Source organism: Genypterus blacodes, unplaced genomic scaffold (genome assembly GCF_046128005.1).
Source record: "Genypterus blacodes isolate CSIRO-AG114 ecotype Tasmania unplaced genomic scaffold, CSIRO-AGI_Gbla_v1 ptg000063l_1, whole genome shotgun sequence".
NCBI lineage: Eukaryota > Metazoa > Chordata > Actinopteri > Ophidiiformes > Ophidiidae > Genypterus > Genypterus blacodes.
The window spans coordinates 1,026,564-1,051,632 of NW_027466875.1; the positions used below are offsets into that span (position 1 = coordinate 1,026,564).

Here is a 25,069-nt window from a genome sequence, read left to right on the forward strand (position 1 = left end):
GTTGTTGATGAATGAGTTCATGCTTTTTCAAACAGAATACTGTAGTCTGCTGTTTGTTATCTTTATTTATAAAGAAGTAAAAGGACAGAACTTCTTTATTTCAAGAGATCGGTAAAAAAAAAAAAAGGCCTTTAGATCCTCACTGATCCACACTGAACATCAAGCTCAAACATTTTCCTTGCAAATAGCCAACTGTGGTGATCACCATTCAATCCCACTTCCATCATTTTAATGTCAATGTGATGTTCTTAAACAATAGGAAGCAAGGATGTTTATCCCTCTATTTTCCAGAGATAATGGCCATGGTGGACTCTCCCCTTTATACCATTGTTAAATTACTCTCTATTTCATAGAGGCTTTACAAACACAAAGGCACATACAAAAATACATTGTTGGTCCCGATTTACAATTTCAGTGACCATTGAATTACAAGATTGTCTCAGCATTACACCGGCCCAGCCCCACAGCTGCAACATGGTAAACATTGTGAGTTTTCTTACTATGGGAATGTTAAATAACTGAAATTGGAATTGATTTGCTCTGAACCAGAGAAAAGCACACTCTACATTTGGAATGTGACAAGTTCACAGTAATTTATAATACACAGGATATCTTTATCTGGTTTGTTTGTAAAGCTAGTTGATAGACATGAAAGGATGCATGAAGGCTGTAATAAACATGCAATATGAGCAATAGCTATAAGGACATTGGTACAGCACAATAATGTAAGCATAGAACTCCCTTTAAGGCACTAGGACATAAAAGCTCAAGTAACACAACACCTGTTGTGCGCTTTTATGAAGACACCCAGCGTTGTCAGTGAAAACACCAGCATGAGTATCGTTCATTTAGCCTGAATTAAACTCTCCACTAAGCATGAGTTTCATCGTAAAGCTTCCAGGTCAACAGAATGGATCAAAGTGCTACAAACCTCAATATAATAACCTAAAAACGCTGGATCTTTCTCATTAAATGTCAGTCTTTGGATTTCTGCTACCCTTTCTGATAAAATAAAGATGTCATTTCCAGTTGAGGAACTTCGTCTACAAACTGCACTGTTCTCATTCTATGTAGTGAAATGTCCAGTTTGTGTTCAGAAATAGAAACCTCCCTTTGAATATGCAGGAATGAGGAATTAAAGAAAATACAGTATATGTGATTTACTAGACAGCAAAGATGTGTTTTCAGGGGAAACCATACGTCTCCCCTATAGACCAATTTCATCATCAAACTCATCTTCAAATGTGTATCCCCTTCCACAATCTCCCACTTCCTCCTCCTCTGATTCAGTCTCTGAGTGGCTGTTGTCGACCCTCCTGCGGTCCAGTGGTGTGACCCCTTCATACTCTGAGCTGTGTGACGATGAGGCAGGACTAGGTGGCATCTCTACCCTGTGGTTGGTTAATTCAGCCTCCCCTCCACCTTCCAGGTTGTTGACTTTCTCAATCTCTCCCATTGTTGGACTGTGACACGCCAGCTCCTCCTCATCCTGGAAATCAAATCCTTGCCCCTCTTCCTCCTCAGACGCCTGCCGAATGATTTCCTCTCGTTTATCACTGAATCTCACTTTTGGTCGTAACCCCTTTGACTTAATACCATTCCCATCTGGTATCCTGTCGTCTGCCATCTGGTTTCCATCCATCGCAACCAAGTTCCTTCCATTCAGCTCATTCTGCATATTCATAGCCTTTTCCTCCATTGCTCCATTTCCCTGCTGTGTTTCTGCCATGGCTGTGCTGCTGTTGGAACTGAACGTCTCCAAGTCCTCAAGTCCCAGTCCATCCATCACTCCCAGAACATCCCCCAGCATGGACGGGCCCAAATCTAGGTCCAGATCCAGGGTGAATGAAGACACAGACTCAGAATGCTGAGGCTCATTGTACTGGTCGTCCTCCAAATCATCTGCGTTGAGATCAGAATGGTTGTTTTGGACCTGAGGGTCAGCAGCAGGCGGGGCTCCTGGAGACCCCGGGTCAGAAGAGGCGGCTGGACTTGGGCCAAGAGTGGCCAGGAAGGAGGTGTCACCAAAGGCGTCGCCTCCCCTCCCAATGTGCATGGTGTGGCGGAAGTCACCTAGTGGGGCTGAGATCATTGTAGGGTCCAGGCGAGGGGCCCGGGATGACTTGTGGAGTGGCATGACTGGCAACAGAGAAGAGAGAGAGAGAGAGAGAGAGAGAGAGAGAGAGAGAGAGAGAGAGAGAGAGAGAGAGAGAGAGAGAGAGAGAGAAAGAGAGCGCAAAGATCAGATAGGATTAATGGCCATGTATTAACTCTAGCAATAGGTGAATGAGAAAGGTAACAGTTGGTGAAAGTGAGATAACACCGTGCAGAATGCAGGGAGAAAGCAATGAAAGATAAGTTCCTGTCAATCTGCCTGATAGAGACAGGTCAGCACCAGAAACTTCCCGGTGTTGAGCAATATTATTCGAAACCAGTGAGCGTTCAGGCAGTCTTGCTGCTGTGGAGACCATGCTGGGACTTGTACTTGAAACACACTCATCCAACATTCTCACATACTTTTCTCTACCCTGAGGGTGGAAGAGGACGAAAACAAGACCCTAACTTTCTCTTACAACAACTCACTCTATCATGCCGAAGCCAAAGCCCCCCTTGCTGAGCTGCTATGGTGGGCATGACATTCTGTTATCAGCATGAGCAGCTTTATTCCTGCTGAGGCCCATATTTGCTCTATTCATTGCAACATTATATCCAATCATTAAAAACAGTAGGTGGCAGCCAGTTTAACCCTGGTAACCTGACACTGACTTACAGCCTGAATCAGCCTCACATAGTTTAGTCAAGCCTCATTACATATTCAACACAGTATACAAAAACATGCTAAGAGTGTGTGTGTGTGTGTGTGTGTGTGTGTGTGTGTGTGAGTGTGTGTGTGTCTGAGTGTGTGTGTGTTAAAGTTAGGGAGGGGGCGTCATTATACAGGCCGATCCCCAGCATTAAGGCATTTAACAAATACTTGATGTAAACAAATGATATTAATAGCGCAGGTATAACTTGTACTTATAGCATGAAGAGTAACTGTGGTGAGATCAAAGGGCGGATCGATTACTTTTACTCCGCCGATCAATTAACACATGGTGAGCGGCACCGACAGAGATAGAGAGAGGGAGAGAGAGAGATCGATCGATCGTGAAGGAAAACTTACTTTATTAAAGAGTCGATTCTGGTTCGTGACTGGCTCCCACCCCAGTATCCAACTTTTTCATCGGGGTTTTGACTTTCTTTGCTCTCTCTCTCTCTACTTTTCCCTCGCTCTTTTTTTCGCCGTCGCTTGTCTGTGTGAGTTTTTCTCTTTTTTTTCCAAAGGGATGGGCATGGGCCGAGGAAGTGACGCCACGCTTTATTAGGGAGTGTTGGAACTAACATACACACCAGCGCAAGGATCCTCAAGGTACAAACAGACAGACAGACAAATATCTTACATAACTTGATTTTACACTATGAGCCAGTATCCATTACCTTTTTTTATTGTTATAAAGTATAAAATAGAATTGTTTGCCATCAGAAAGAGCTGGAAAAAGTAGCAAATACAAACTGTCACCCAGATCTGTGTACAAAAAAAGAAAGAAAACATACAAATAAACTACAATCAACCGTCAAATCTAAATCAAAACGTGGAAAACAAATCAAAACGAATTGCAGGCCTTTGGATGGCTTCACATTTGCATATGTTTATGTCTTTGTTCATGTATCATTTGTGGCACTTATACGCCGCAAAACTGGACATTTCTGTGGAAACAAAAATTATTATTCTGTCGTAATGACTATTTTTGGATATACCATTGCCAGAAGTGACTTTTTTCCAGCTTTTCCAGGTTAAGTTTGTTGTTGAGACGATACATAGAAACATTGATTTCCTCAGAGGTGGTTGCATTAGTATCTTAAAGGAGCTGCTTTAACACAATGACTTATTATGTCTGTATGTTTAGTTTATATTCAGTTTTTTTAATAATTATTTGCGTTTGTAGCTTCTATGATTTTCCTTTTTAAGTAATGTTTCAATGTGCACAACCAGTCATTTTCTGTTTCTTTTGAAACAAAGCAAAGCCTCCCTCTGACTCATATCTGATGTTAAATCCTGTTCTTCAAAGTGTTTTTCAAGCTGTTGAGAGGCTCAGTGTAGGAAACCAGACAGATTTCATGCATCACACAGGATTTATTACGAAGGACTTGACACGTAACTCTCTGCAATTATGGTGTCTGTCTTATAAGGAATGTAGTCAGTGTACTGTCACTTGTCATACACTGTTCCACTGTTGTGAATAATGTCATGCTGAATCATCTTTAACTCACATTATTAACCCCTCATTCATTCATTCATTCATTCAGACTGCCAGTAATTCAGAAATCCTTTTGAAAGAAGCTGAAAGAAAAGCTGAATGTGGATTGTGAGCAGGAGAACAGGGCTGCTGTAAGGAGACCACCTCATCCAACTTCCTCCCAAGGGTTAACGAAAAAACAACAACTAAAACCAAACCAAAGGTATTCACACAATGAGCCTGCGAGTGACTCATTGTTAGGAAGATCTTTTCATACATGCTTGACATATTTGTGTAATGATGTTGCCAACATGACTACAATGGGAACAAATTGGATACACTCAGCAGACACGGGATATTATACAATCTGGGAAATGGACATGAATTAAATGTTATTTACTTGCAAGATACAACTACCCTGTTGTGACACTTGGTCATGTCTTGCCTTGCCATAGATGTGTTACCTCTTGGGGTAAGTATGGAAAACAATGTTTGTCACGCACAAGATTAGACTAGGTGACTTTCCTTTTAATGTTTAATTAGAAAACACAACATTACAAAGTCAAAAGTATAGTCATAACTCTTTATTTCTTCCTGTGTTGCCTCCCATCATGTCTAACTCAAAAATCTACTTAAAAACACAACAGTGACATCATCACACTAAAAAGTTCAAATGATATCATTTATAAACAAGGCGACTGATCCCCAAACACACACACATACTCACTCCAAGGAAAGGTGGGGCCCTAGGCGGCTCCCTAGTTCACTTATGCCACAAACCAGCCGTGTTGCCACAGATATCTTTAGTGTTTGGAAGCAGGAGATTTGCCACAGTATTCCTTCCTTCCTTGTGTTGCACCAGTAGCACACAATGAACAAAGCTACAGTAAGGTCATCATCCTGGTGAGCTCGATGCTCCGATTTCCCTACAAGAAGCGAGTATTTGATGCAGGATGGATTAGGATGGCAGCCTCAATAACAAATAAAAACATGTATATTTCAACACACTAACTAACTAACTAACTAACTAACTGACTGAATGCATTAATGAATTAATGAATTAGTGAATGAAGTAATGAATAAAGCCTTTGGAAAAAGAATGAATGACTGGTGATTAAGAATGACGAATTATCGGGAAACGTATCCTGATGGAAGGTGACCAATAAACTTTTAAGAAATCTGTGAAATGATAACAAGGCTTTACTGGTTTGATTAACCAAACATCATGCGGAAAATGTTCAATAAGTTTTCTGTTCATAAAATTAGAGTTTCGATTTAATGGCAACAATGTGTCAACAATCGCAACAATAAATCCAAAGGCGAGCAACAGTCCAACGGGTTCTAGAAATGAGGGGATTTTGCCCTGGGTTCAGTCTCAAAGTGGTATACCCACTACGGTTACACATACTTCCGCCTCTTATCTATATTGGCGAACCCAACTAATGTAAAGCCTAACTGTGTATTCGATCATCTTTAACCAAATCCAACATTTCCAGCATAATACTTATCGGATGATGTTAGGTCGCACACTTTACGTGGGGCGGCTGCCCTGACAGACATAGCAGAGGGCAAATTCATGTCCCAGTCAGAGCGTCATGCCTTGCCCAGGGTTACGTACCTGCCATTTTGTATCTCTACAGTCTATCCAGATGAAACTAGTCGTCAAGAAATATGTTGAACGGGCTAATGTTAGCTTTATTTTAACACCATTGTTCTTAATCTGAGTAAATTACACTTTGATTTGTCGGGATAGTTGTTGTTATTCTGGATTGGTGATCTGGTTTAAAGCCGGAGAGCCGTCGAGCAGGACCTCGACTTGTTTACGTCTTTTGCCTTTGCTGCTCATATCGTTGGGGTTAGCTTCGCTTGTCGCTAGCCTTTAGCTAGCTAGCTAGCGAACGTCGGCCCGGCGCGTTTGTTTGTGGCGAAATGGCGGCCAACACGGCTCAATCAACCCCACCAGCTAACTGGTATGTAACGATTTCTAGCATTGTATTTTAGCATTCAGTAAGTTTCCGTAACCTGAAATAAATGTCACTCATAATGGAGATAACCGTGGTATAATTTCAGTTGATGTTGTTTGTTAAAGTCATTGTGTTGACATGTGTGAGCGAACATACTGAGAGGCCGCCGTTAAGGTGCTAACATGCTACCCAGTTGCTCAGCAGTATTCCAAATACTTCCTTAAAACTTATTTACTACTGTTTGGTGAAAACAAGCTAACTTCAGCGCACAATATGTCTGTGACTTTATTCGAATATCGGCCTGGCATCGTCACGTCAGTTAACTTAAACGTTTATCTGTTAAGCCACGCAGTCAACTGCACTGATATAATTAAAAGCCAGAATTCTGCAAACCGTCGCCTCAGCACTGACTTACACACATGTAACTCACCGACATGAATGTTAAATACACTTTTCTCTCCTGCAGTATGTCATTTTTGAGTCTGTGTAATTGCTGTAATTTCTGTTAGAGTTGTAATTAAAGGCGTCTTTAGTTATCCTGAAGAATTTGATTTGGGTTGTGTCTTCGCACACCTTTGACTCACGGTCTTGTGTTGTTGGCAGGTCCTATGGCGCTGCTGCAGATGGCCAGGTGCATGAAAACCCTGAATGGGAGAAAGCAAGACAAGCACTTGCTTCCATCAGTAAGAGCCAGAGCTCTGTAAAGGCTGCACAAGCCAACCAGACCCCAGCAGAGGTGTGTGTGTGTCTTTGTTCACTTCCTCCAAATCTGTCAATTTCTAAAGGAATGTCATTGAGTGCAGCCAAATTATGATGTCATTTTGCAAATATTTATTTTGGCATGTTATTGTAGAATTGAATTTTTGATGATTTCCTTTCATGAATGATCATAACACAGACTATTTCCTCAATTCTGTCACTTCAGGCTGGTCAGTTTCAGCCAGCAGTGACTGACCCTGCTGCCATCCAGCAACAACAGCAGCAACAGCAGCAGCAGCAGTACTATCAATGGTACCAACAAAATCAGCAGCAATATCCTGGATACACGTATCCTTACAACTACTACTATCCTATGAACCCAGTGAGTACAGAAGGAATTATTAGTTATTTTCAACATGTTACACTCCCGGACATGTATTCCTTTCAAAATTGAATATATATAGAAAATAATTCTGAAGTAACCACTTGTCCAGAGGGACCAGGTTGGAAACAGTTCTATTGTTGCACTCTGTGCAGATAGTGAACTGTAGGTTACAAAACTGATAATATTTGTATGATTTTTGTTTGAATTTTCAGTATGGAGCTGCTTATCCACCAAGTCAGTATGGTGTACCTCCTGGGGCGTACACGGGACCTCCAACGCCTAATGGGCAGGTACGCAATAATTCTGAAATTATTAGTAAATTACACACAGGTTAGTCAGACACAACTGGTTAGGACATTTTGACTGTAAGACATTTATATTAGTTAGTTTTTCATTTCTGGTCGCTCTTCGAAAAGACTGAATAATTTTCTATATTATCACTTGTTTCTACTTGTAGCCTCCTCCAGTGCCTGGAATGGAAGACCAATCCTCAACCTACCCCTCTCAGCCACAGCCCCCTCCCCCTTCTGCCCCCCAGCCACAGAGTCCAACCACCTCAGAGAAACCCCCTCCTCCACCCCCATCCATCCCTCCCCCACCAAATGCCCAGTATCAACCCCCTCCGTCGCAAAATGCTTACAATTCCAATAACTCCATGTCATACCCTCCTGCTGACCCCAACCAAATGCAAGTTTACAATCATAACCAGGGACGGTCTAATTATGGACAGCCATACCAGGCTCAGAACGCCTACCAGTCTCCTCAGAATAATTCCCAGCAGCAACAGCAGCCCGGCCAGTATTTGCCAGGCTTGGGGAGAGGAGAGGCCTCCAAAAACAAAAACCAGAAACAAGGACAGCAACTCTGGCACCGCATGAAACGTAAGATGGAGCTTTTTTTTTTATTACAGCAGACATGTATATAATTTTCTACACTGAATTCCTACACACTGAATTCAGTTGAAGGTTCAGTTCTGTCAGGTGTTGCATGCAATAACTAATACAAAATACTTGTCTAAGCGTTTACTTTTAATGTAATGAATCAGAAAAGGTCTCACTAAATGATCACGTCTCAATGCTATGCTTTTTTTTAACCCTACTTCCCACAGAGGCGCCTGGAACAAACTCTGTGAAGTTCAATATTTCAAAGAGGCCCTATCAGGTTCCATGTTCCTCAATTCCCAATCAGGTGTTCCCTCCAGGGGAGCAGCCCTCAGGACTAAATCTCCAAAATCCTTCCTCCCCTGTTTCTGCCAATGCTGGAGCTGCTCAGCCACGGTGAGAACTGGACTGTCTTCACTGGTTGTCTTTGTTCCCCCTCTGTGAAGCATGTCCTGACTTTGATGTTCACTCTACAGTCCCCAGGACTGGCCACAAGCCATGAAGGAGTATGTGCAACGCTGTTTTACAGCCTGTGAGACAGAAGAAGACAAAGATCGCACAGAAAAGGTCCTGAAGGAAGTTCTGCAGGACCGGCTAAAGGATGGATCCGCTTACACCATTGACTGGAACCGGGAGCCATTGCCAGAGTGAGTTTTAGCTTTATTTACAGTGGACAATCTGATTGGCGTTAGCACACATCAGCCAGGATTTCATGATCATTTGTCACTTTATTTTCTTCCAGACTGAAAGCCAAGCAGTCTCGTTGGGAAGCCCTGCCTCAGAGAATGCTAGATGGCCGCGGTGGAAGCACTGTGGGCGCTGCAAGAGGCAGGGGCGGTGGACACAGGTTGGGACACTACAGGAATATATTTTCTCAACGGAGTCCATCCTCTAGTTCGTCTCGCTCTTCCTCGCGTTCACCATCCCCTTCCCATAGCCGACACAGGGACCGCAGCGGCCAGAGGCACAGGCACAGGTGAGATGTTTCCCGGTTACGGTTGACCCATAACGTTTGGATCCCATTTGTATTTTACTAAATGCTCTCTCTCTACCATACTAGTGATTCTGGCTCACAGTCAGACAGCAGTATCTCCAGTGATCTCCGACCTCAGCTGTCTCGACGGAATCAGAAGGGAGCACGTGGACGCGGTAATGACAGGGACCGTGGGCGTGGAGGTGGAGAGAGGGGGCGTGGAAGAGGAAAAGCCAACAGAGGGCGACGGTAAACTAATAGTTCTTACACATTTAATCGTCTTATCAAGTCTGTACTTTTTCCTCATGGATCACTGATCAGACCTGATTTAGTTTTCTGTGACCTTGGAATGTTTCGTGAATAGCCTTTCCCTGTACTCCCAGAAACACCGACGATTCCGGTTCAGGTTTCGGAAAGAAGAGAAAAGGCGGCAATGCTGGCCTGGATTTCCACGACCCCAACCGAGAAGCCAAAAAGCAGAGCAGAGCGGCCCGCTTCCACAAGCAGCTTCGCTCCGAGCCCCTCGTCCTCTCCATCAACACCCTGGACTTGCCCGATGGGACACAAGAGAACCTCAGCTGGGAGGATTGCCCCATTGTGGGAACCTGCCAGGACATCACCAAACCCTACCTGAGGCTCACTTGTGCCCCTGACCCTTCCACTGTGCGCCCTGTGCATGTGAGTCTCCCCATTAGCCACGTTAATGTCTTTGTATTTCATAGGCCAATGTTGTCTTTGAGAAAGCTGTTTTGTTTTGCTGATTTCTTTGATATTTTAAATGATATAGAAAAACCCATGAAGATGCATTTAGTTTGTCCTGGTGCTGACCTCACGCTGTCTCTCAGGTGCTGAGGAAGTCTATGCAGGCTGTGAAAACCCACTGGAAAACAAACCAGGATTACGCCTACGCCTGTGAACAGATGAAGTCCATACGACAGGACCTTACGGTTGGCAATCATTAATCAGATTTCATTTGGCCATTAATGATTGTACCACTCAACTTAGTTTTGGTTTTCTGTTTTTCTCACCCCCCGCCCCCCCACACACACTCAATAACAGGTCCAAGGAGTTCGTACAGAGTTCACAGTGGAGGTTTACGAGTGTCATGCACGCATCGCTCTGGAGAAGGTGAGTGTGGCTTATTCTAGGATTCTTTCATCTCTGGATATGTAATCAGTGTTTCTTGAATTAATTGTGGATTTCCGCGTCTCCTCAGGGCGACCATGAAGAGTTCAACCAGTGCCAGACCCAGCTCAAGGCTTTGTATAAGGACCATCCATCGGAGAACATCGGGGAGTTTACAGCTTATAGATTGCTTTATTATATCTTCACCAAAAACTCTGGAGGTGTGTCTCGTCTTGTTTGAAAGGCTTTCCTCACACACCCCTCTGTCATTATTTTAAATGTCCAGTGCATCCCGTGTAACAATGTGTGTGTGAGATCCCGTTTTCTTCCCTGACGTTAACCACTGCCGTTCATCTCGCCACCCAGATCTGACGACCGAGTTGGTGTATTTGACCCCAGCGCTGCGCGTAGATGAGTGTGTGGCTCACGCTCTTGCTCTGCGTGCCGCCTGGGCTTTAGGAAACTATCGCCGTTTCTTCAAGCTGTATCGGCAATCACCGCGGATGGCCTCTTACCTCATTGACAAGTTTGTAGAGAGGGAACGAACGATTGCACTTCGGGCCATGTTCAAAACGTGAGTCCTGTCCCGGAGCGCAGTGCCTTTGAAAATGTCCGGTTGACAGAATCAGGAACTGACCTCCATGTCTCTGTTTTCTCTGTTTGCAGGTTTAGACCCGACATGCCGGTGCAGTATGTGGAGTCCAATCTGGGCTTCCTTTGTTTAGACTCCTGTATGGCCTTTCTTAACGGGCTAGGTGTCACCTTCGCCCCCTATGACCCCCTAAAGATAGACTGCAAAACCAGCTCAGCCTCCTTGGCTGCTTCCTGAGAGAGAGAAAGGGGGTGGGGCTTACACATCAAAGGGGGATGCTTAGGGACCAGCAGGGAGCCTTAAATATTGAATCCACTTCACTTTATACACTTCATCCAGTTGACATACAGATTATTAGGCAGGCGAGGACCTTTATGAACCCTTGTAGAAAGATAAATATGAGCAAACTCTGCTGCCAGATCTAAGGGTAGAGTAAAGACGAAGATTACATTTTCTATCCGATGAAAACACTTTCAATATGAGGTCAACCAAATACATACACTCTCAGTATCTTGATAACAGAACAATTAGTCAACAGTTTTAAGGATTGGAATTTCCCTGCGATTGCAAAGCGTTGAGGCCAGGAATGAGCAGAGGCAGATTAGGGAGGATCATGGTTCCCATGCCATAACAACCGTCAGATGTCAACGCTAACAGTGTTCTGTTATGTTTTTCCTTCCTCAAGTCAGCAGCTACAAGACCTGAAGATTCAAGCCTTATCAACCAAAAGGGTGACCAAGAAAGCTATTCACTTCATCACTCATCCATCCAGCCCTCCAAAGTTCTGACGCCACGCTGCGGGGCTGTAGGTCAACAGGTCAACACTACATGTTGCTCTCCAGAGACTGTGAGCCCACACTGATGTGAGAAGAAGCAGCCTTTTGTCTCGGAGATGTGGTTTGTATGTCCTCACTTGCCCCCCCTGCCTACAGTTGGCTGTCCTTCCTGTTCCAGCTCTCCAACCACATGGCGTTTGAAAGCGGTGGACTGATACGTTTTAAGTCTGGTTCCTGATCTCACCATGTAGCATGTAGTCGTCATTTCGCTCCCACCACGGAGAAGACATCTCGATTTGATGCGCATTGACTATGATGAATATGAGCAATTGTTCATCAAGGTGATGTCCCAACTCCTCCGTAGCCTGGAAACCACCAGCCACCAGCAGAAAAGGAGTTTGCTTGGATCATTCTCAGGTAGAAGTTCCTGCCAGCATTCGGAATCCCGACGATCCTCGCCGGCGTCCAACTCGACAACCAGTTCCACGGGTGGAGCGGGTCTTTGGGTCACCTGGTGTTTTATCCACACAGATGTCATAGAAAGGGGAGAGGTGAAGCTGCCATCTTCAATCGCACCATTCCGGCGTTATGGAGCAGCAGAGGATACCCGGCTGAGTCTCAATGAAGCGTGAGCGGTTTGTATGCTACCTGTGGCTCTGCTCAGAGTGTGTAAGAATGGTAAGAAAGCAGGACTTCTCTGGAAGGAGCCGGATGATGTCGCCTCACATTCCTACTGTGTGATAAACATAATGGGTTAGCTCTCACTCTGTGGACAGTATTGGAACCGTATTGGCCTTGATTGTTGGAATGATAGCAGCAGGAAACCGTTATGGAGCTGCATTTAGCTTTTAACAAAAGATTCCAGGCCGATATTGGACAAATGAATTGAGTCTAATGCAATTTTTAAACCTTGTCCCCCTGCCAAAGCAGCAGTCGTAAGATCCCAGGCATCTTACTATGCAAACTGATGCTGCTGTCTGAATGTCACATGGTTAAAGTATTTTGAACAGAACCTTTGATTTTTATTAGCCTGTAGTAGTTCACGTGAAATATTTTTCTAATGGAATCCTAATTTAATTCAGGCTGTAGCTCCGTTGCAGCACAAAGCAGCCGGTCACCTTAATTAAATCCTGTTTTTGTTTTTTTTATAAGTGGCAGTGGAGAAGATTTTGTTCCGTGCAGCTTAGAGACGTCCATGCTCATCGGGAACTCATTTATTTTTGCCTGCTTGGTCTCACACCCAGACCAAATGGAAACTCCTCTCGAATTGGCTCTTGTACAGAATGAGTGTGCAGAAACTTGAGATCGTGTTGACTTTATTCGCCACAAATGTTCCCCCCCCCTCTCTTTTGAACAGTATTAAAGTGGTGAACATGATCAGAGTGGATGCAGGCTTGCTGTAAAAATGTGTTGACTCCAGAGTATATTTTTGTAAATAATGTGCTATTGCTGTGATTTCAGTTGATGTGTAGTTGGTGTATTTGGTCACACGGGTAAGTGTGATTTCCCCAGAATCCCCCCCAGCAGTTACTCACAAATCTATTCCTTGGCCATTTGTGATTTTTTGTGAATATGTACATTTAAAAATCAGTGTGGGAATTGATTCTGTGCTGTATAGTTAGGTTGATCTGTAATGTAGTCATGGTTGCAGCCACTGGTGTCGGCAGTGCACTCGGTCCGTGCAGAGGAGTGGGACCAGCGCTGCCAGTCACATGCAATACATGCAATGTAAAAAAGACACAATTCCACCAGAGGAATGTTGACAAATCACTCCATGTCATGAATCAGAGTTGTTGAATGTCTTCACTGTTCGAATGTTTTGTCCAACCAAAATGATCTCAACATGTTTTCTTTCTCCTCCCTCCATCTATCTGACCCCCCCCCCCCCCCTGTCCTCTTTGCTCCTTCTCTCCCTCGTCCCCCCCCCCCCCCGTCCCCCCCCAACACTTTTCTCTCACGCACCACGAGATCCCTCACGCTTCAGTTTGTAGCACTGCATTGCAGGAGCACATGCGGAGGATGAGAAGTGGGCGCAAAACCTCCGCCGCCTCCGACTCGATGTCACCCGGAGAGCAAATTGTGAGCGACCAAAGTCTCGGTTTGACCCACACAGCTCCGAGCCACACAGCTGATCAGATACATGGGAGCTTCAGAATGAAATCTGTGAGAATCTGCTGCTAACCTGAATCTTCAATATTTGTTTTGTTTTCTTTTGACATGCCTGATTTTTAAAAGCCGTTTGATTTCCATTTACCATGTTCTCCTGTTTTTCTGTTTGTCCAGATGCATTTGCTTTTCTAAGTAATCCAAGTCATCTTTTCGTCCCCACAAGTCAGCGCTCTATGTTCTCTGTTAGACAGACTTAGTTGTGTGCACTAGAGGTTAGGTTTGAAAATAATTTTTGAGCCCTAAGACGCTCGGGAATGGATCTGGACGGACAGAACACCGTGTCCTCAGACTGAGCCTGTATTTAGTAAAGGTTTTCCACTTGTTTTGTTTTTTCTAGTATGTGGTGTTGTTTAGGCCGACTGTGTGCGCCCACGCTCCAACAACTGCTATCCTTCACATGTGACGGCTGACACAGCTGCGTGTGTAAATGTTTCAGGCTGTCTTACTCTTTAGCGTCACATTGTGTACACGTGAGCTCTCACTCTTTCAGGATGTTTGCTCTCTTTTTTTTCTTTTTTCTTTTTTTTTTAAAGTAGAAAACTCACCCCCAGGCGACTAACAATACGCATTTTCATTTTGGATCTTTCTTTTTTGTTTTGTTTCTCCTCTGATGTGTGATTCATGTTTCCTGCTCTCATGTACTGTAGACCTCCATCGTTCTGTAACTCCTGCCTTGATATTTGACACTGGAAGAGTTCCCATGTCCTTCACTGCAGGTTCATGTCTGCCCATTTACGTTGGACCTTCCTTCATTTCAATTTGTCTTCTCTCCTTCTTCACTTCTCTTCCTCCCCCCCGCATGCCATCCACTCCTCTTTTCCTCCTCTCTCTCAACAAAACTCTAACCAGTATCTGTTGTCTCATTCTTTCCCCCTTTCTGCTAAGTATATTAGTGACATTTGCTCCGTGCAACTAGTCACTCCCACTAGTAAGTATTGTGTGTGTGTGCAAGGCTTTAATAGTTTGTTACAGCTGACTAACAACTGAAGCTAAAGGTTTAACTGCTGTTACCCCCCCACCCCCACCCCATTCTCATTCTCTACAGATTTGATTTGATCAACTGCCACTATGTATATGTTGTGTAAATACTTATTTTTGAGAAAATCTAATAAAATTGAAGAACAAACAGCAACTTGTTGTTTCCATGCTTGCTTTGCTTTGGTCCTGATCTGAAGAAACAGATCGGCCTCCCAGGAAGTCGGTGAAAACGAGTCATTCACGCTTTATTGCGAAATGTCAACTAAAAATAGAGTTCAATGAAAGAAATGTGTGACACTAAAATGAGGTTACAGCGCGGAGCCACGAGTCATGTTTTATATTTAAATTTCAGCCACATGGGGTTGAGTTGACGCAAGAATATGAGTCAAGTGAATGGAGTTCAAGTATAAGAGATGACAAAGGGTTTAGATGTTTATTGGGTAGATTTATAGAGCAAATATACATAATGAAGGGATTGATGTAGACCAGTGTGAGCTACCAAAACAAAGGGGGAACAGGCACAAGGAAAGAAAATAAGCTTCAGTGAAAATAAAGAGGCAGGAAATAACAGCAGGGGAACAGAAACCAATTCAGAAAATGCCAAGAAGATAAAGACTGGAAGCCTGCTTACTCATTGACTAATGGCTCAGTTCATCTGAGAGCCTTCATCACTTTAACATGTTAGCGTTTATAGGGGAGATAATGTACAAGATTAATGTTACTTAAACATTTCTGCTTTATATCACCACAAATGTACTGACATGACAGTCCTCCTTTAGTAATAGAGGGTTCATCAGTCTTTGATTAATGACGCCACTCATGCGTATGTGCACGTAAGATATGTGACTGTCCAGGACTTGCAGTTGAAAAAATATTAAAGAAGAATAAATAACGAGTGAAATATTGGCTTTACTACAGAGATGTCTAAGAACTATGAAGGAGCTAAAGAGAAGAGAGCACGCAACTACTGAGGGAAGAGATTAAAGCACAGAAAAGAGAGAAAAGACTAAATAATGCAAAGAATTAAGAAGCTATAGACTGAGCAGAGGAGGCAACTATGTAAGTAGAGTTATCACGCAGAAAGGAAAGGGTTAAATCCATTCAGACAGAAGAGAGATGAAAAGAATAGAAAATAAGCAAGAAGAAGATTAAGGAAAGACAACGTTAATGTTAAGAAATGAAAACTGAAGTGTGAGAAGAGACCAACCAACAACACATGAGAAGAAAGGAGAAAACAAGAGAAGGGAAACAGCAAAAGTATTAAAAATGGAGAAGAAGTGGGAAACAGTGAAACAGAGGCAGAGAAGAAAGCAAAAATAAATACAGACAGGATCAAATCCTTTGTAATTCTTCAATCCTCACCTCAAACAGAATCCAGTTTTACAAATTTAGATATCACATTTCAAGGCCAACTAGAAATAAAGATCAAAGGAGGTGTGAAGAAGCAGAAACAAGATGAGGATGGAGGGCACGACGATAAGAAATGAAAGCAGATTAGATAAACAAAATGGCAAGAGAAGAAGGTAGGAAAGAAGAGGAGAAGGAGGGAAAATGTTTCATTTAGAGGTGAACGTCACAAACACAGCAGCAGAGAGGGAAACAGAAAAGAAGAAACAAGAATTCTCAACAGATATTATTCAAAAGGTCTGATTGAGAAAAGCAATAAATACATGATAGACATTTAATAGAAAAGAATAGAGCAGAAGAAAGGAATAGAGAAGAGAAGAGAAGAGAAGAGAAGAGAAGAGAAGAGAAGAGAAGAGAAGAGAAGAGAAGAGAAGAGAAGAGAAATCCTAGAAAAACAGAGTTTCTGGCTGCTACTCTAATATGTATCTGTGAATAAGTATGGGTGTAAAAACATGGCTAAGAAAAGGTCAAAGGTCAATCTGTATCCTCCTTTGACAGACAAACCCTCAAATGGAGCAGAGTCACTTGGTAAGAAGGTCCACTGTGTTAGTCCAGGTGAGAACAAGTCATTTGTTTGACAGATTTAGAAACTGACACCAACTGACACTGTAACTGTGTGTGAAGCTAAAAATGTACAAGAGGTAGATTGTTAGAAAGGCAACAGAACAAAAAAACGCTTTGCTCAGAATACTACTGCTGCTGATAATAATATTAATAATAATAATCAGAATAATAATAATAATGTCACAGCTGTCTTTCCTTTGATTGTGTAAGTGTATAATGTTAATGCGTACCGCACACACACACACACACACACACACACACGCCCGCACATATACATTATCTTAAATCCGTGACAAAAGCCTGCGTCACCAAAAATATGTCTTTTAACATTGTACAAAATCTTCCCTTTGTACACTTTGACCCGTGTAAATCTCGCAAAAATCCTCCTCACAGTATTTGGCACCTTGAGCGGGCTAAAATAACCAAATATCCTCCTGTAGTGTTAGCCGGCTATACAACTAAGACCTCCCACAGCAAAGCTCTTCAAATTCACAAACACCTCAGAGATCTACAGTATATCCTGTATTTATATATTACACAGCTTCTCCTCAGCAGGACGGACAGCAGACCAGTCCTGCAGTATTTACACATTCAGTCTGTTTAGTGTCTCGGCCAGATGTTGAGACGGGGACACACGTTTCCCGAAGGACCTCGTCACCTGTCCTGCAGTGTCTGTGGCTCAACCGGTCCCACAGTGCCACAGTGGGTGTGTCAGTATGGGGTGAAGCGGTTGTATCCTCCTCTGTACAAACTGGCCTGTGAACAGAAGCAGAGCACAGAACGCTGCAGGTTATTGTTCACTAGAGACCAGAAAGATCTGCACACAGCTGGAGAAGGTTTAGATGAACTCACCATTGTGCCAACTCCGTATGTTGTTGTTGGTCCTACTGAGTGGTGATAAGGATCAGCCGCCGCCGCGTAAACACGTCCGTATCTGAGGATTATGACAGAGGATCAAATCATACAACATGTACTGACATGTTCTTACATGGAGGCGAACATGGTGAGGTCCAGTCACGCCTCTGAGGAGCATTTCAGAAAAGCTCCAGTTTGGTTGGTTGAACATTTCTGAGTGATGTTCCTGTATGTTTTTCCAAGTTAAGTTTGTTTCCTCAATTTGCTCTCCATCTGCATTAATCTCAATGGCCTCCATGCTGCTCCTCAAATGTTTAAAACTCATTTGAATCTATTCTATCTGGTATCTTTTGATCTGATATTGTGTCTAATTGTACATGAATTCTTTGTGTTGAGTTTCTGTGCTTACCCGTCACTGTAGGTTGCTGTGGCTGCAGATGCTGATTGAGCCATTCTGTAAGCTGCAGGATATCCACCCTGAGAGAGAAAAACATTATGAACATTAGCGAGGAAACACTATTTAATTGATTTTAAAGTGAAAAATGATATGCAAAGCTACTTTTCAGCTACTTACATAGACCTCTGCTCCATACAGTCCATCCTGATACACCACTCTGATCAAAACCAAACGAGTAAACAAGAATATTGAGATGTTCTGCAGTGAAGTAAAGGAGTAGTTAGTGTTGTTGGGGGGGCGAGGGTCTTACCCGGGGTAGGCGGGTACAGCAGTAGGCGTGGCTGCAGCAGAGCGAATCGTGTTGTAAACGGCACGACCTCGGCCGCGGAGAGGAGAGCCGCGATAGGCCAGGGTGGGAGCCGCTACAGGGTATGGAAAACTGGCAACTGTACTCACAGAATGGAAGAAGAAGAAGAAGAAGAAGAAGTACAATGAACAATGTCAGGATGTGAAGGCACTGAAAAGCAGCGTTGCAGGTGGAGTGGATCTCTTACCCGTGTAGAGCTCGGGTGCGTACATGGCCCCCATGACTGGGTTGATCTTCCATCCAGGAGCTACATAGTAAGAATAAAAAGATCTAAGCTTCTTTTTCTAAAACATAACTGAAATATAAAACATCAGTGGTGTGCGGTGAGCGATGAGGTTTGACTGACGTGAAATCTCTCCGCTCACAAGAGGCGTCTGAGGCTTCTTGGTGACCACCCTTGCCGTGGCGTTATTAACCTGAGGAGACAGAGATCAGCACCAAGACGATGATAAGCAAAGACAGCATGGAGTAATAATGGAGGAACCTGGACAGACTTCGGTCTCACCTCGATCTTCCGTCCCTCCACGATCGTCCCGTTCAGCTTCTCTCGTGCTCGGTCAGCCTCCGCCGCACTCTCAAAGGTCACGAATCCAAAACCCTGCAGGTTTGTCATAGTCATCATCTATTTTATGTTGCCGGTGTTGAAATGTTTGTTTTTCCATATATGTCTGTCATTGTTTTGTTGTACTGACCTTTGACCCCCTTTCATTGAAGATGATTTCAACATCAAGAATCTTGCCGAATTGCTGAAAGTTTCAGAGTTGGTGTCAGCATCATAAAATGTAAATACAAGAGAGATCAAGGAGTGTAGGAGTGTGGAACTCATACCCCAAACATCTGTCGGAGGTCTGGATCTCTGAAACGGAAAGGGATGTTGGAGACGTGGAGGCGTTTGGGTTGGGCTTTACCTGACCCATCCTCCTCCTCACTTCCTGCTCCACCCCCTGATGACACAGATAAGCTCAGAGACTGCGGGTCGGAGGTCACGGTGGCCAAGGCGTCATCCTGATGATGAGAAAGAGCAGGAGGAGGAGGAGGAGGAGGAGGAGGAGGAGCAAGTACACAGATAGAAGAATGGACGAGAAGGATGAGGAGAAGAGGACGAAACAAACAGAAACAGACAGGGAAATGAAAAGATGGAAAGACAAGATGGAAAAAGAAGAAGGGTATGAATGAGATGAGAGTGGGTGTGAGGAAAAACAGGGAGAGGGCATCAGTAGAAAAGTAAAGAAAGAAAAGGGAAAAAGTCAATTCAACAGATTCACCAGAGGAGAACGTCTGTGTGAAAACTCAGTTGCGTAGAAGCATCACATCGCATTAGGCAAAACACGGAACATGTTCATGAGGTCAAGTGATCCAAACCAAGGTCAAAGAGCATTCAGCAACCAGTGATCCTTCTCAGGCAGATGTGAGGAGGCGTGAAAGGGCTCCGTTTAGTGAGGCGTCTCATGCCTGGAGGAGTTCAACTTCTGACAGCAATAGACAAATTCAAGTTTTACGCTTCCCTGATTGAATTTATTGTAAATATTAAATAGATATATAATAATACTACTAATAACTAAACAGCTGTGACATGGAGCTGTGCTATTCTAATATGAAACTGGTTCAAATGGGCCCATGCAGAACATTTCAAAGACTAATGTGCCAAAACCAAAACATTCACTATCCCACAATGCACCACGATGCTAGTGTGTGTGTGTGTGTGTACAGTATGTGTGTGGGTCAACCATTGCAAAAACCAGAAAAAAGTTTAATATTTTTTAAGACAAATCAATGAGTCCAAACAAGAACATGAGGATGTCAAAGTCTGCAACAAAGCTTCAGCAGTGAGGGAGAGACAGCAGGGTGCATGTGAAGGAGACATAAGAGAATCAAAAGCAAAGAAAACCCTAGTGGAAAAGGTTTGGACATACAAAAAGGTGTAATCAAATAAAATATCAATTGCAGGTGTGAACTTTGGTATTAGCATTCTAGCACCAAGAGGCAGAAAGAAACAGTGGGGAAGGCCTCAAAAACGAAACCAAAGTAGAATGTAAACAAGGCAGAGACGGTGCGCAAGAAGCTGGAGGAGGAAGAGGGGGAGGGGGAAGGCAGGGGCGGGGGGGGGCAGAGATCAAAACTAAACGTTCCAAAAAATGTCAGTCTAAGGTCACAGTGCTGCTTTTCTGCCAAAGGTTAAAGGTCATTTGTCAAGGGGCATAATTAATAGGTGGAGGTAGACGCAAAGGGACGCACATTCACGCAGGGGAGCTTGTAACACACACATCCATGTACACTGGCCATTTTTGACACTGCACTGGCTTGCCATGGCTACTACAGAATACAGCAGAGGTCACAGCAGCACATCCACCCACACACACACACACACACACAGAGAGATACAGGCTACAGTGAGGGGGGGGAGACAGGGACAGGGTTTGAGTTGGGTGGTGGTGTCATGTCACGATGCAGAATTATGATCTGGACCTGAGCGATATTTCAGAGGGGGGAGGGGTCATCTGGTCAGCCGCCCCCTTTGACCCCCCCTTCGTTGCGACGTCTCAACTTTCCACCGAAAATCAGCACGGACCTTGTAAGTCAGAGGCTCTATTGATAGAATATATAGATGGAGCCACAAAGAGCAGTTATGAGAGGAGGAAGAGTGAAGTTCGGCAGCAGAGCTGAGCTGTCACACACATCATCCACACAGTGGACGACTTCAAGAATGAAAGACAATTGATTGTTGTTGTTGTTGTGTGTGTGTGTGTGTGTGTGTGACCAATGATGGGATGATGTGTGCTGTACATACAGTCATAATCATCCTCAAGTAAACATACAGGGCCCCACAAATTAAAACACAGAATTCTGACATAGTTTAGTGAAGTTTAGACACTCGATCACAAGTCTTCATTTACTGTATATGTATCATAATTGTATATTATGTTCAGAAAATGAATAAATGTCCTCTTCTTAAACAATAGACTCCACTGATGTAAAAGAATTTGCTTTATTTACTCACTTATCAAAATTCTATTGGATTTCTGAATTGGGAGAAAGACAGACAGCACTTATGCTTTACACACTTAAAGCTGCAATATCAAAACACAAACACATCATTATGAAGAATTAATCATGACAGTTTGTCCTGGAAAATGACCCCCCCCCCCCCCCCCCCCCCCCTTCAGTTTCAGTGTCACAGCATTCCCATACATAGACACAGCAGGGGGGGGGGGCACTCTAAATATAGGAGGACTAGGAAACTCCATCTGTTTGTGTGTGAGGTGATATGATGAATTACTCTCACATTACCTCAATGATCCAGTTAAAGCAGGTCATATTTCTGTTTTTGTGTCATAAATTGAAGTCATAAATAAACTTACGGCGTTAACGGGTGCCAGGGTGTCGGCCCCCTCGTGCTGCGGCCCCTGATACACTCTGAGCTGAGGATGCTCCGGGTACTCTGAGCTGGAAAGGGTGGCGCCGAAATCCAGAGGTGGTAATCTGCCTGCAGATGTTGGGGGACCCTGGCCTGGTGGGGGGTAAGAGGGAGGCTGGGCATAGACCTGAGTCAGGGTGGGGTCACCGCTGCCAGGGATGGCCTCCTGGGCGGGGCCTCCCTGAGGAAGAGAGAGAGGAAGAGGAATCACAGCTGAGCCAAATATCTAAGTCAACTGGTAAAAATGGATAGAAATAGAGGGAAAAGAGGCCTAATTTAGTGCTGCGTGCAAACATCACATCACATTTAACAGCAGCAGAAAACACTCATGACTTTTGAAGACTTTGTTGTAGTTCAGAGTGAGCAGCTTCTGGTCTTATTGTCCTATTTTCCTGTTTAAAAGGCAGAATGAAGAATCTCATACAGCTTCATGAGATTCAGGTTTACTGATTTTAAGAAAAAAAAGCATGTTTCCCCCATCAAGTAAATTACTTATAAACTGCACAAGAAACAAGACTTTGACCCATTTGGCACCGACTGAAAAGAAACATTAAGCTTGTAGGGAGTTACTTTGCAAATTCTTATTCATTATAGGGTTAACTCATCCTGTAGAGAAGCAGGAATCAAAGGAGATATTGTATTTGTAATAGTACTTTACCACTGTCCTCCCTCTACAGATTTTTGTGCCTCAATCACTAGTGGATAAAAAAACAGATGTGAACAATCATCAGACAGTCCTAATGCATAAGAGTGATTGTTGATAAGTAAAAGTATTGTCTTACCCCTTTAGCGCATTCCCCTGTTTCTGATGCATTGTCCAACAACAGCCGCATGTTTAAATGCCAACTGACCACCCGCCCACCGCACCATAAGTGCTGCTCATGAACCAATCACAGCTAATCAGAGCCATAGCTGGAGGGACTGGGGGCCACACCAGCTGTGGTCATCTGTAACTGTCAGTCACCTTGTTCCCCCCCACCCACCCTGTGTAACTTTACACACACACACGCACACACAGGCTGAAGTATTTATGAATGCAAATGCTCTTTAGTTTCTAGACAGTCTTTCACACTTACAGTAGATCAATTTCTCAAACAAGATATCGCCAAATACCATGACACATAAACCTCCAAATATTCAAAGGTGCATTTGGTTACTTTCCAGCAAATAACTGGGCTTTAATCCACAAATTAATTTATCAAATTCCTTAGGTTGGTTTCTGTGCTAGAGACAGAGCAGAGCAGGTGACTCACATCATCTGACATCCTGCTGGAAAATCTGTCAAATCATTCCAAATGATCTTGTAATAATAATATTACAGCTGCTCTGTGAGTTGCAGGCATATTATATTTCTGTCTTCTTGCCCTCATATATTAGGATGATAAACGATGCTTTGGTGGCAGTGTTTGGTAGTACAACAACAGCACAGATGATCACATCATACTAATCGTTCCTCTGTAGCATATCAAACATTGGCACACTATTTCACTTCTCTCCGTGATTTCCCCTGCAGAGAAAACGTTGCAAGTGTGTCGGCCAACGTGTCATCACAGCCGCTCTGGTGTTGCTTTCTATCAACTGTTGCACTTAGGAGAGCAGAATTAGAAACATACAGATAATGACCCAGGTTAAGATAGATAGGAGATAGATAGAGGGAGCGTTGTCTCCACTATGGGCTCTGCTAACAAGCAATCAAACGTCTTTAAAGGAGGAGATAATCCATGATTGAAACTTCTATTATGCCTGAAACTAAACAGTAACTAGTCACTAACTCGGCCCTATCATCTTGAGAAAACACAACATCTGTCACGTCACACTGGCCCAACAGAAGAGGGACGATAACAGAATCTATCAGATATCACAACCAGACAGACCCCCGCATTTGCTTTGCGTCCCCACACATCAAGCAGCAGCTGCGTCTCACAGAGTATCACAGTGTCCCTCTCTCCTCCTTGTGAGTTTTTTTCTGGTTGCCATTTGTTCGCTCCGTCTTCCCACTCCCTCCTCAGCTGTCAGCTCCAGATCAGAGGTCAACGGCTCTGGCCAGGTGCCTGCTGGGACAGCTGCAGCAGGATTTACACACTCCAACTGCAGATGTGGCTTTTTAAGTGCTTACACATCTTGCACGATATAAGATGTAACAGAATATTCTTGTTTTCAGCTAGCCAGCCGTTTAGTGTCTGTCTGCTGAGATATAGGTTTGTGACTAAATATGTTTGGCTATAAGGGTCATTATTGTTCCATTGTGGACCAATTAAAAACAGGCTGTATTGTGTTTGGACTTCAGCTCTTTTCCCTTACTACTGAATTCTCCTGTGTGTTCGGATTGCTCAAAAGTCAGCATTTAACTGTGCAAAAATAGTGCACAACAGGCTGTTTTCACGCCTTCCTTAAGTGTGTGTGTGTGAGGAGGGGGGAGGGGGGGCACAGACAACAAGATAGGTGACAGAATCTCCTCCTGTGATTATCTGCTGAGAAGAGGAGGGCTAAAAATACAGCCGGTCTGAAGCACAGAGACAAGGTAGACAGATACCAGATGCACCGTGGCAGTTCTGGTATGCATGGGGATACTTAAACACACACACTTGGCACACTGACTGCACCTTACTAAAGATAACCCTAATGTGTCCTTAATATTAAATGTATAAGATGTTTTGCAATCTTCCTCAGCCACCTGCCATCAGTCTGCTTTGTTCCCACTTTAATTCGTCCGGCGCTATCAAGACACCATGACAGACATTACAAGGCATCTATTTACTAAATTAGACATGATAAAATTATCTCAACACAATCTTTACTTACTATGTCCCCAATGAGCTGAACTCCCATTTCAACCTAAAGTATTAACACGGTGAGAGTCAAATTTGATGTTGTATGTTTTGTAACATTAATGTCAGATACATTTGTGCAAGAAACAGAGAGGAGAAACAGTTGTTGCAGTGTGCAGAAGGAGGCAGCGCGTTTACCTGGACTAGGCTGGAGTAGCATGTGGATGTCTGTGGATAGACAGGCAATCCATACGGCTGGAGGATCACAGTGGGTGAGGAGAGCATAGCCCAAACTCAAAGCACGAGGAGACAGGGAACGATGGAAGATGGGAGGAAAAGGAGAGCAGGGGAACAGGAAAGGTTGATACACACTTGGGAGAGCAGGCAGTCAGGCTGGAAAAACAAGAAAGAATCCAACAGGAGGAAATGGAAGGTCCAGCAGGGCGAGGGAAAGAATAAGAAGCTGTGAAGGCTCTG

At 43.7% G+C, this 25,069-nt stretch overlaps 3 protein-coding genes across 3 annotated transcripts; 1 reads left to right on the forward strand and 2 right to left on the reverse strand.

Annotated features, from left to right (window-relative positions):
* Positions 1 to 45: 45 nt before the first annotated feature.
* cdc42ep5 (CDC42 effector protein (Rho GTPase binding) 5) lies at positions 46 to 3,320 on the reverse strand. Its single transcript, XM_076154602.1, has 2 exons — positions 3,164 to 3,320; positions 46 to 2,139 (listed from the first exon to the last, which is right to left on the reverse strand). The coding sequence occupies exon 2, from the start codon at positions 2,135 to 2,137 to the stop codon at positions 1,208 to 1,210; it is 930 nt and encodes a 309-aa protein (XP_076010717.1). The 5' UTR covers positions 2,138 to 2,139; positions 3,164 to 3,320; the 3' UTR covers positions 46 to 1,207.
* Positions 3,321 to 5,871: 2,551 nt separating this feature from the next.
* On the forward strand, positions 5,872 to 14,367 carry leng8 (leukocyte receptor cluster (LRC) member 8). The gene is made up of 15 exons (XM_076154646.1): positions 5,872 to 6,247; positions 6,845 to 6,977; positions 7,167 to 7,322; positions 7,538 to 7,615; positions 7,783 to 8,206; positions 8,434 to 8,602; positions 8,683 to 8,853; positions 8,949 to 9,182; positions 9,267 to 9,428; positions 9,563 to 9,857; positions 10,025 to 10,126; positions 10,239 to 10,307; positions 10,396 to 10,525; positions 10,671 to 10,878; positions 10,971 to 14,367. Exons 1-15 carry the CDS (start codon positions 6,207 to 6,209, stop codon positions 11,131 to 11,133), a joined length of 2,535 nt encoding a protein of 844 aa, XP_076010761.1. The 5' UTR covers positions 5,872 to 6,206; the 3' UTR covers positions 11,134 to 14,367.
* A 2,669-nt stretch (positions 14,368 to 17,036) lies between these two features.
* rbfox1l (RNA binding fox-1 homolog 1, like) lies at positions 17,037 to 24,877 on the reverse strand. The gene is made up of 12 exons (XM_076154751.1): positions 24,791 to 24,877; positions 21,769 to 22,005; positions 19,238 to 19,414; positions 19,102 to 19,155; positions 18,915 to 19,007; positions 18,756 to 18,825; positions 18,597 to 18,656; positions 18,353 to 18,488; positions 18,220 to 18,259; positions 18,055 to 18,122; positions 17,643 to 17,724; positions 17,037 to 17,546 (listed from the first exon to the last, which is right to left on the reverse strand). The coding sequence occupies exons 1-12, from the start codon at positions 24,875 to 24,877 to the stop codon at positions 17,502 to 17,504; spliced, it is 1,149 nt and encodes a 382-aa protein (XP_076010866.1). The 3' UTR covers positions 17,037 to 17,501.
* Positions 24,878 to 25,069: the final 192 nt, after the last annotated feature.

Bases quoted from the DNA above. Each gene is read 5' to 3' on its own strand.
- rbfox1l (XM_076154751.1), bottom strand. From the start codon at position 24,877: ATGCTCTCCTCACCCACTGTGATCCTCCAGCCGTATGGATTGCCTGTC. The intron at 22,006-24,790 runs GTAAACGCGCTG...TCTCTTCCTCAG, and splicing joins GCTACTCCAGCCTAGTCCAG to GGAGGCCCCGCCCAGGAGGC. The intron at 17,725-18,054 runs GTAAGCACAGAA...CATAATCCTCAG, and splicing joins ACAGCAACCTACAGTGACGG to ATACGGACGTGTTTACGCGG.
- leng8 (XM_076154646.1), top strand. From the start codon at position 6,207: ATGGCGGCCAACACGGCTCAATCAACCCCACCAGCTAACTG. The intron at 8,603-8,682 runs GTGAGAACTGGA...TTCACTCTACAG, and splicing joins GCTGGAGCTGCTCAGCCACG to TCCCCAGGACTGGCCACAAG. The intron at 9,858-10,024 runs GTGAGTCTCCCC...GCTGTCTCTCAG, and splicing joins CCACTGTGCGCCCTGTGCAT to GTGCTGAGGAAGTCTATGCA.
- cdc42ep5 (XM_076154602.1), bottom strand. From the start codon at position 2,137: ATGCCACTCCACAAGTCATCCCGGGCCCCTCGCCTGGACCCTACAATG.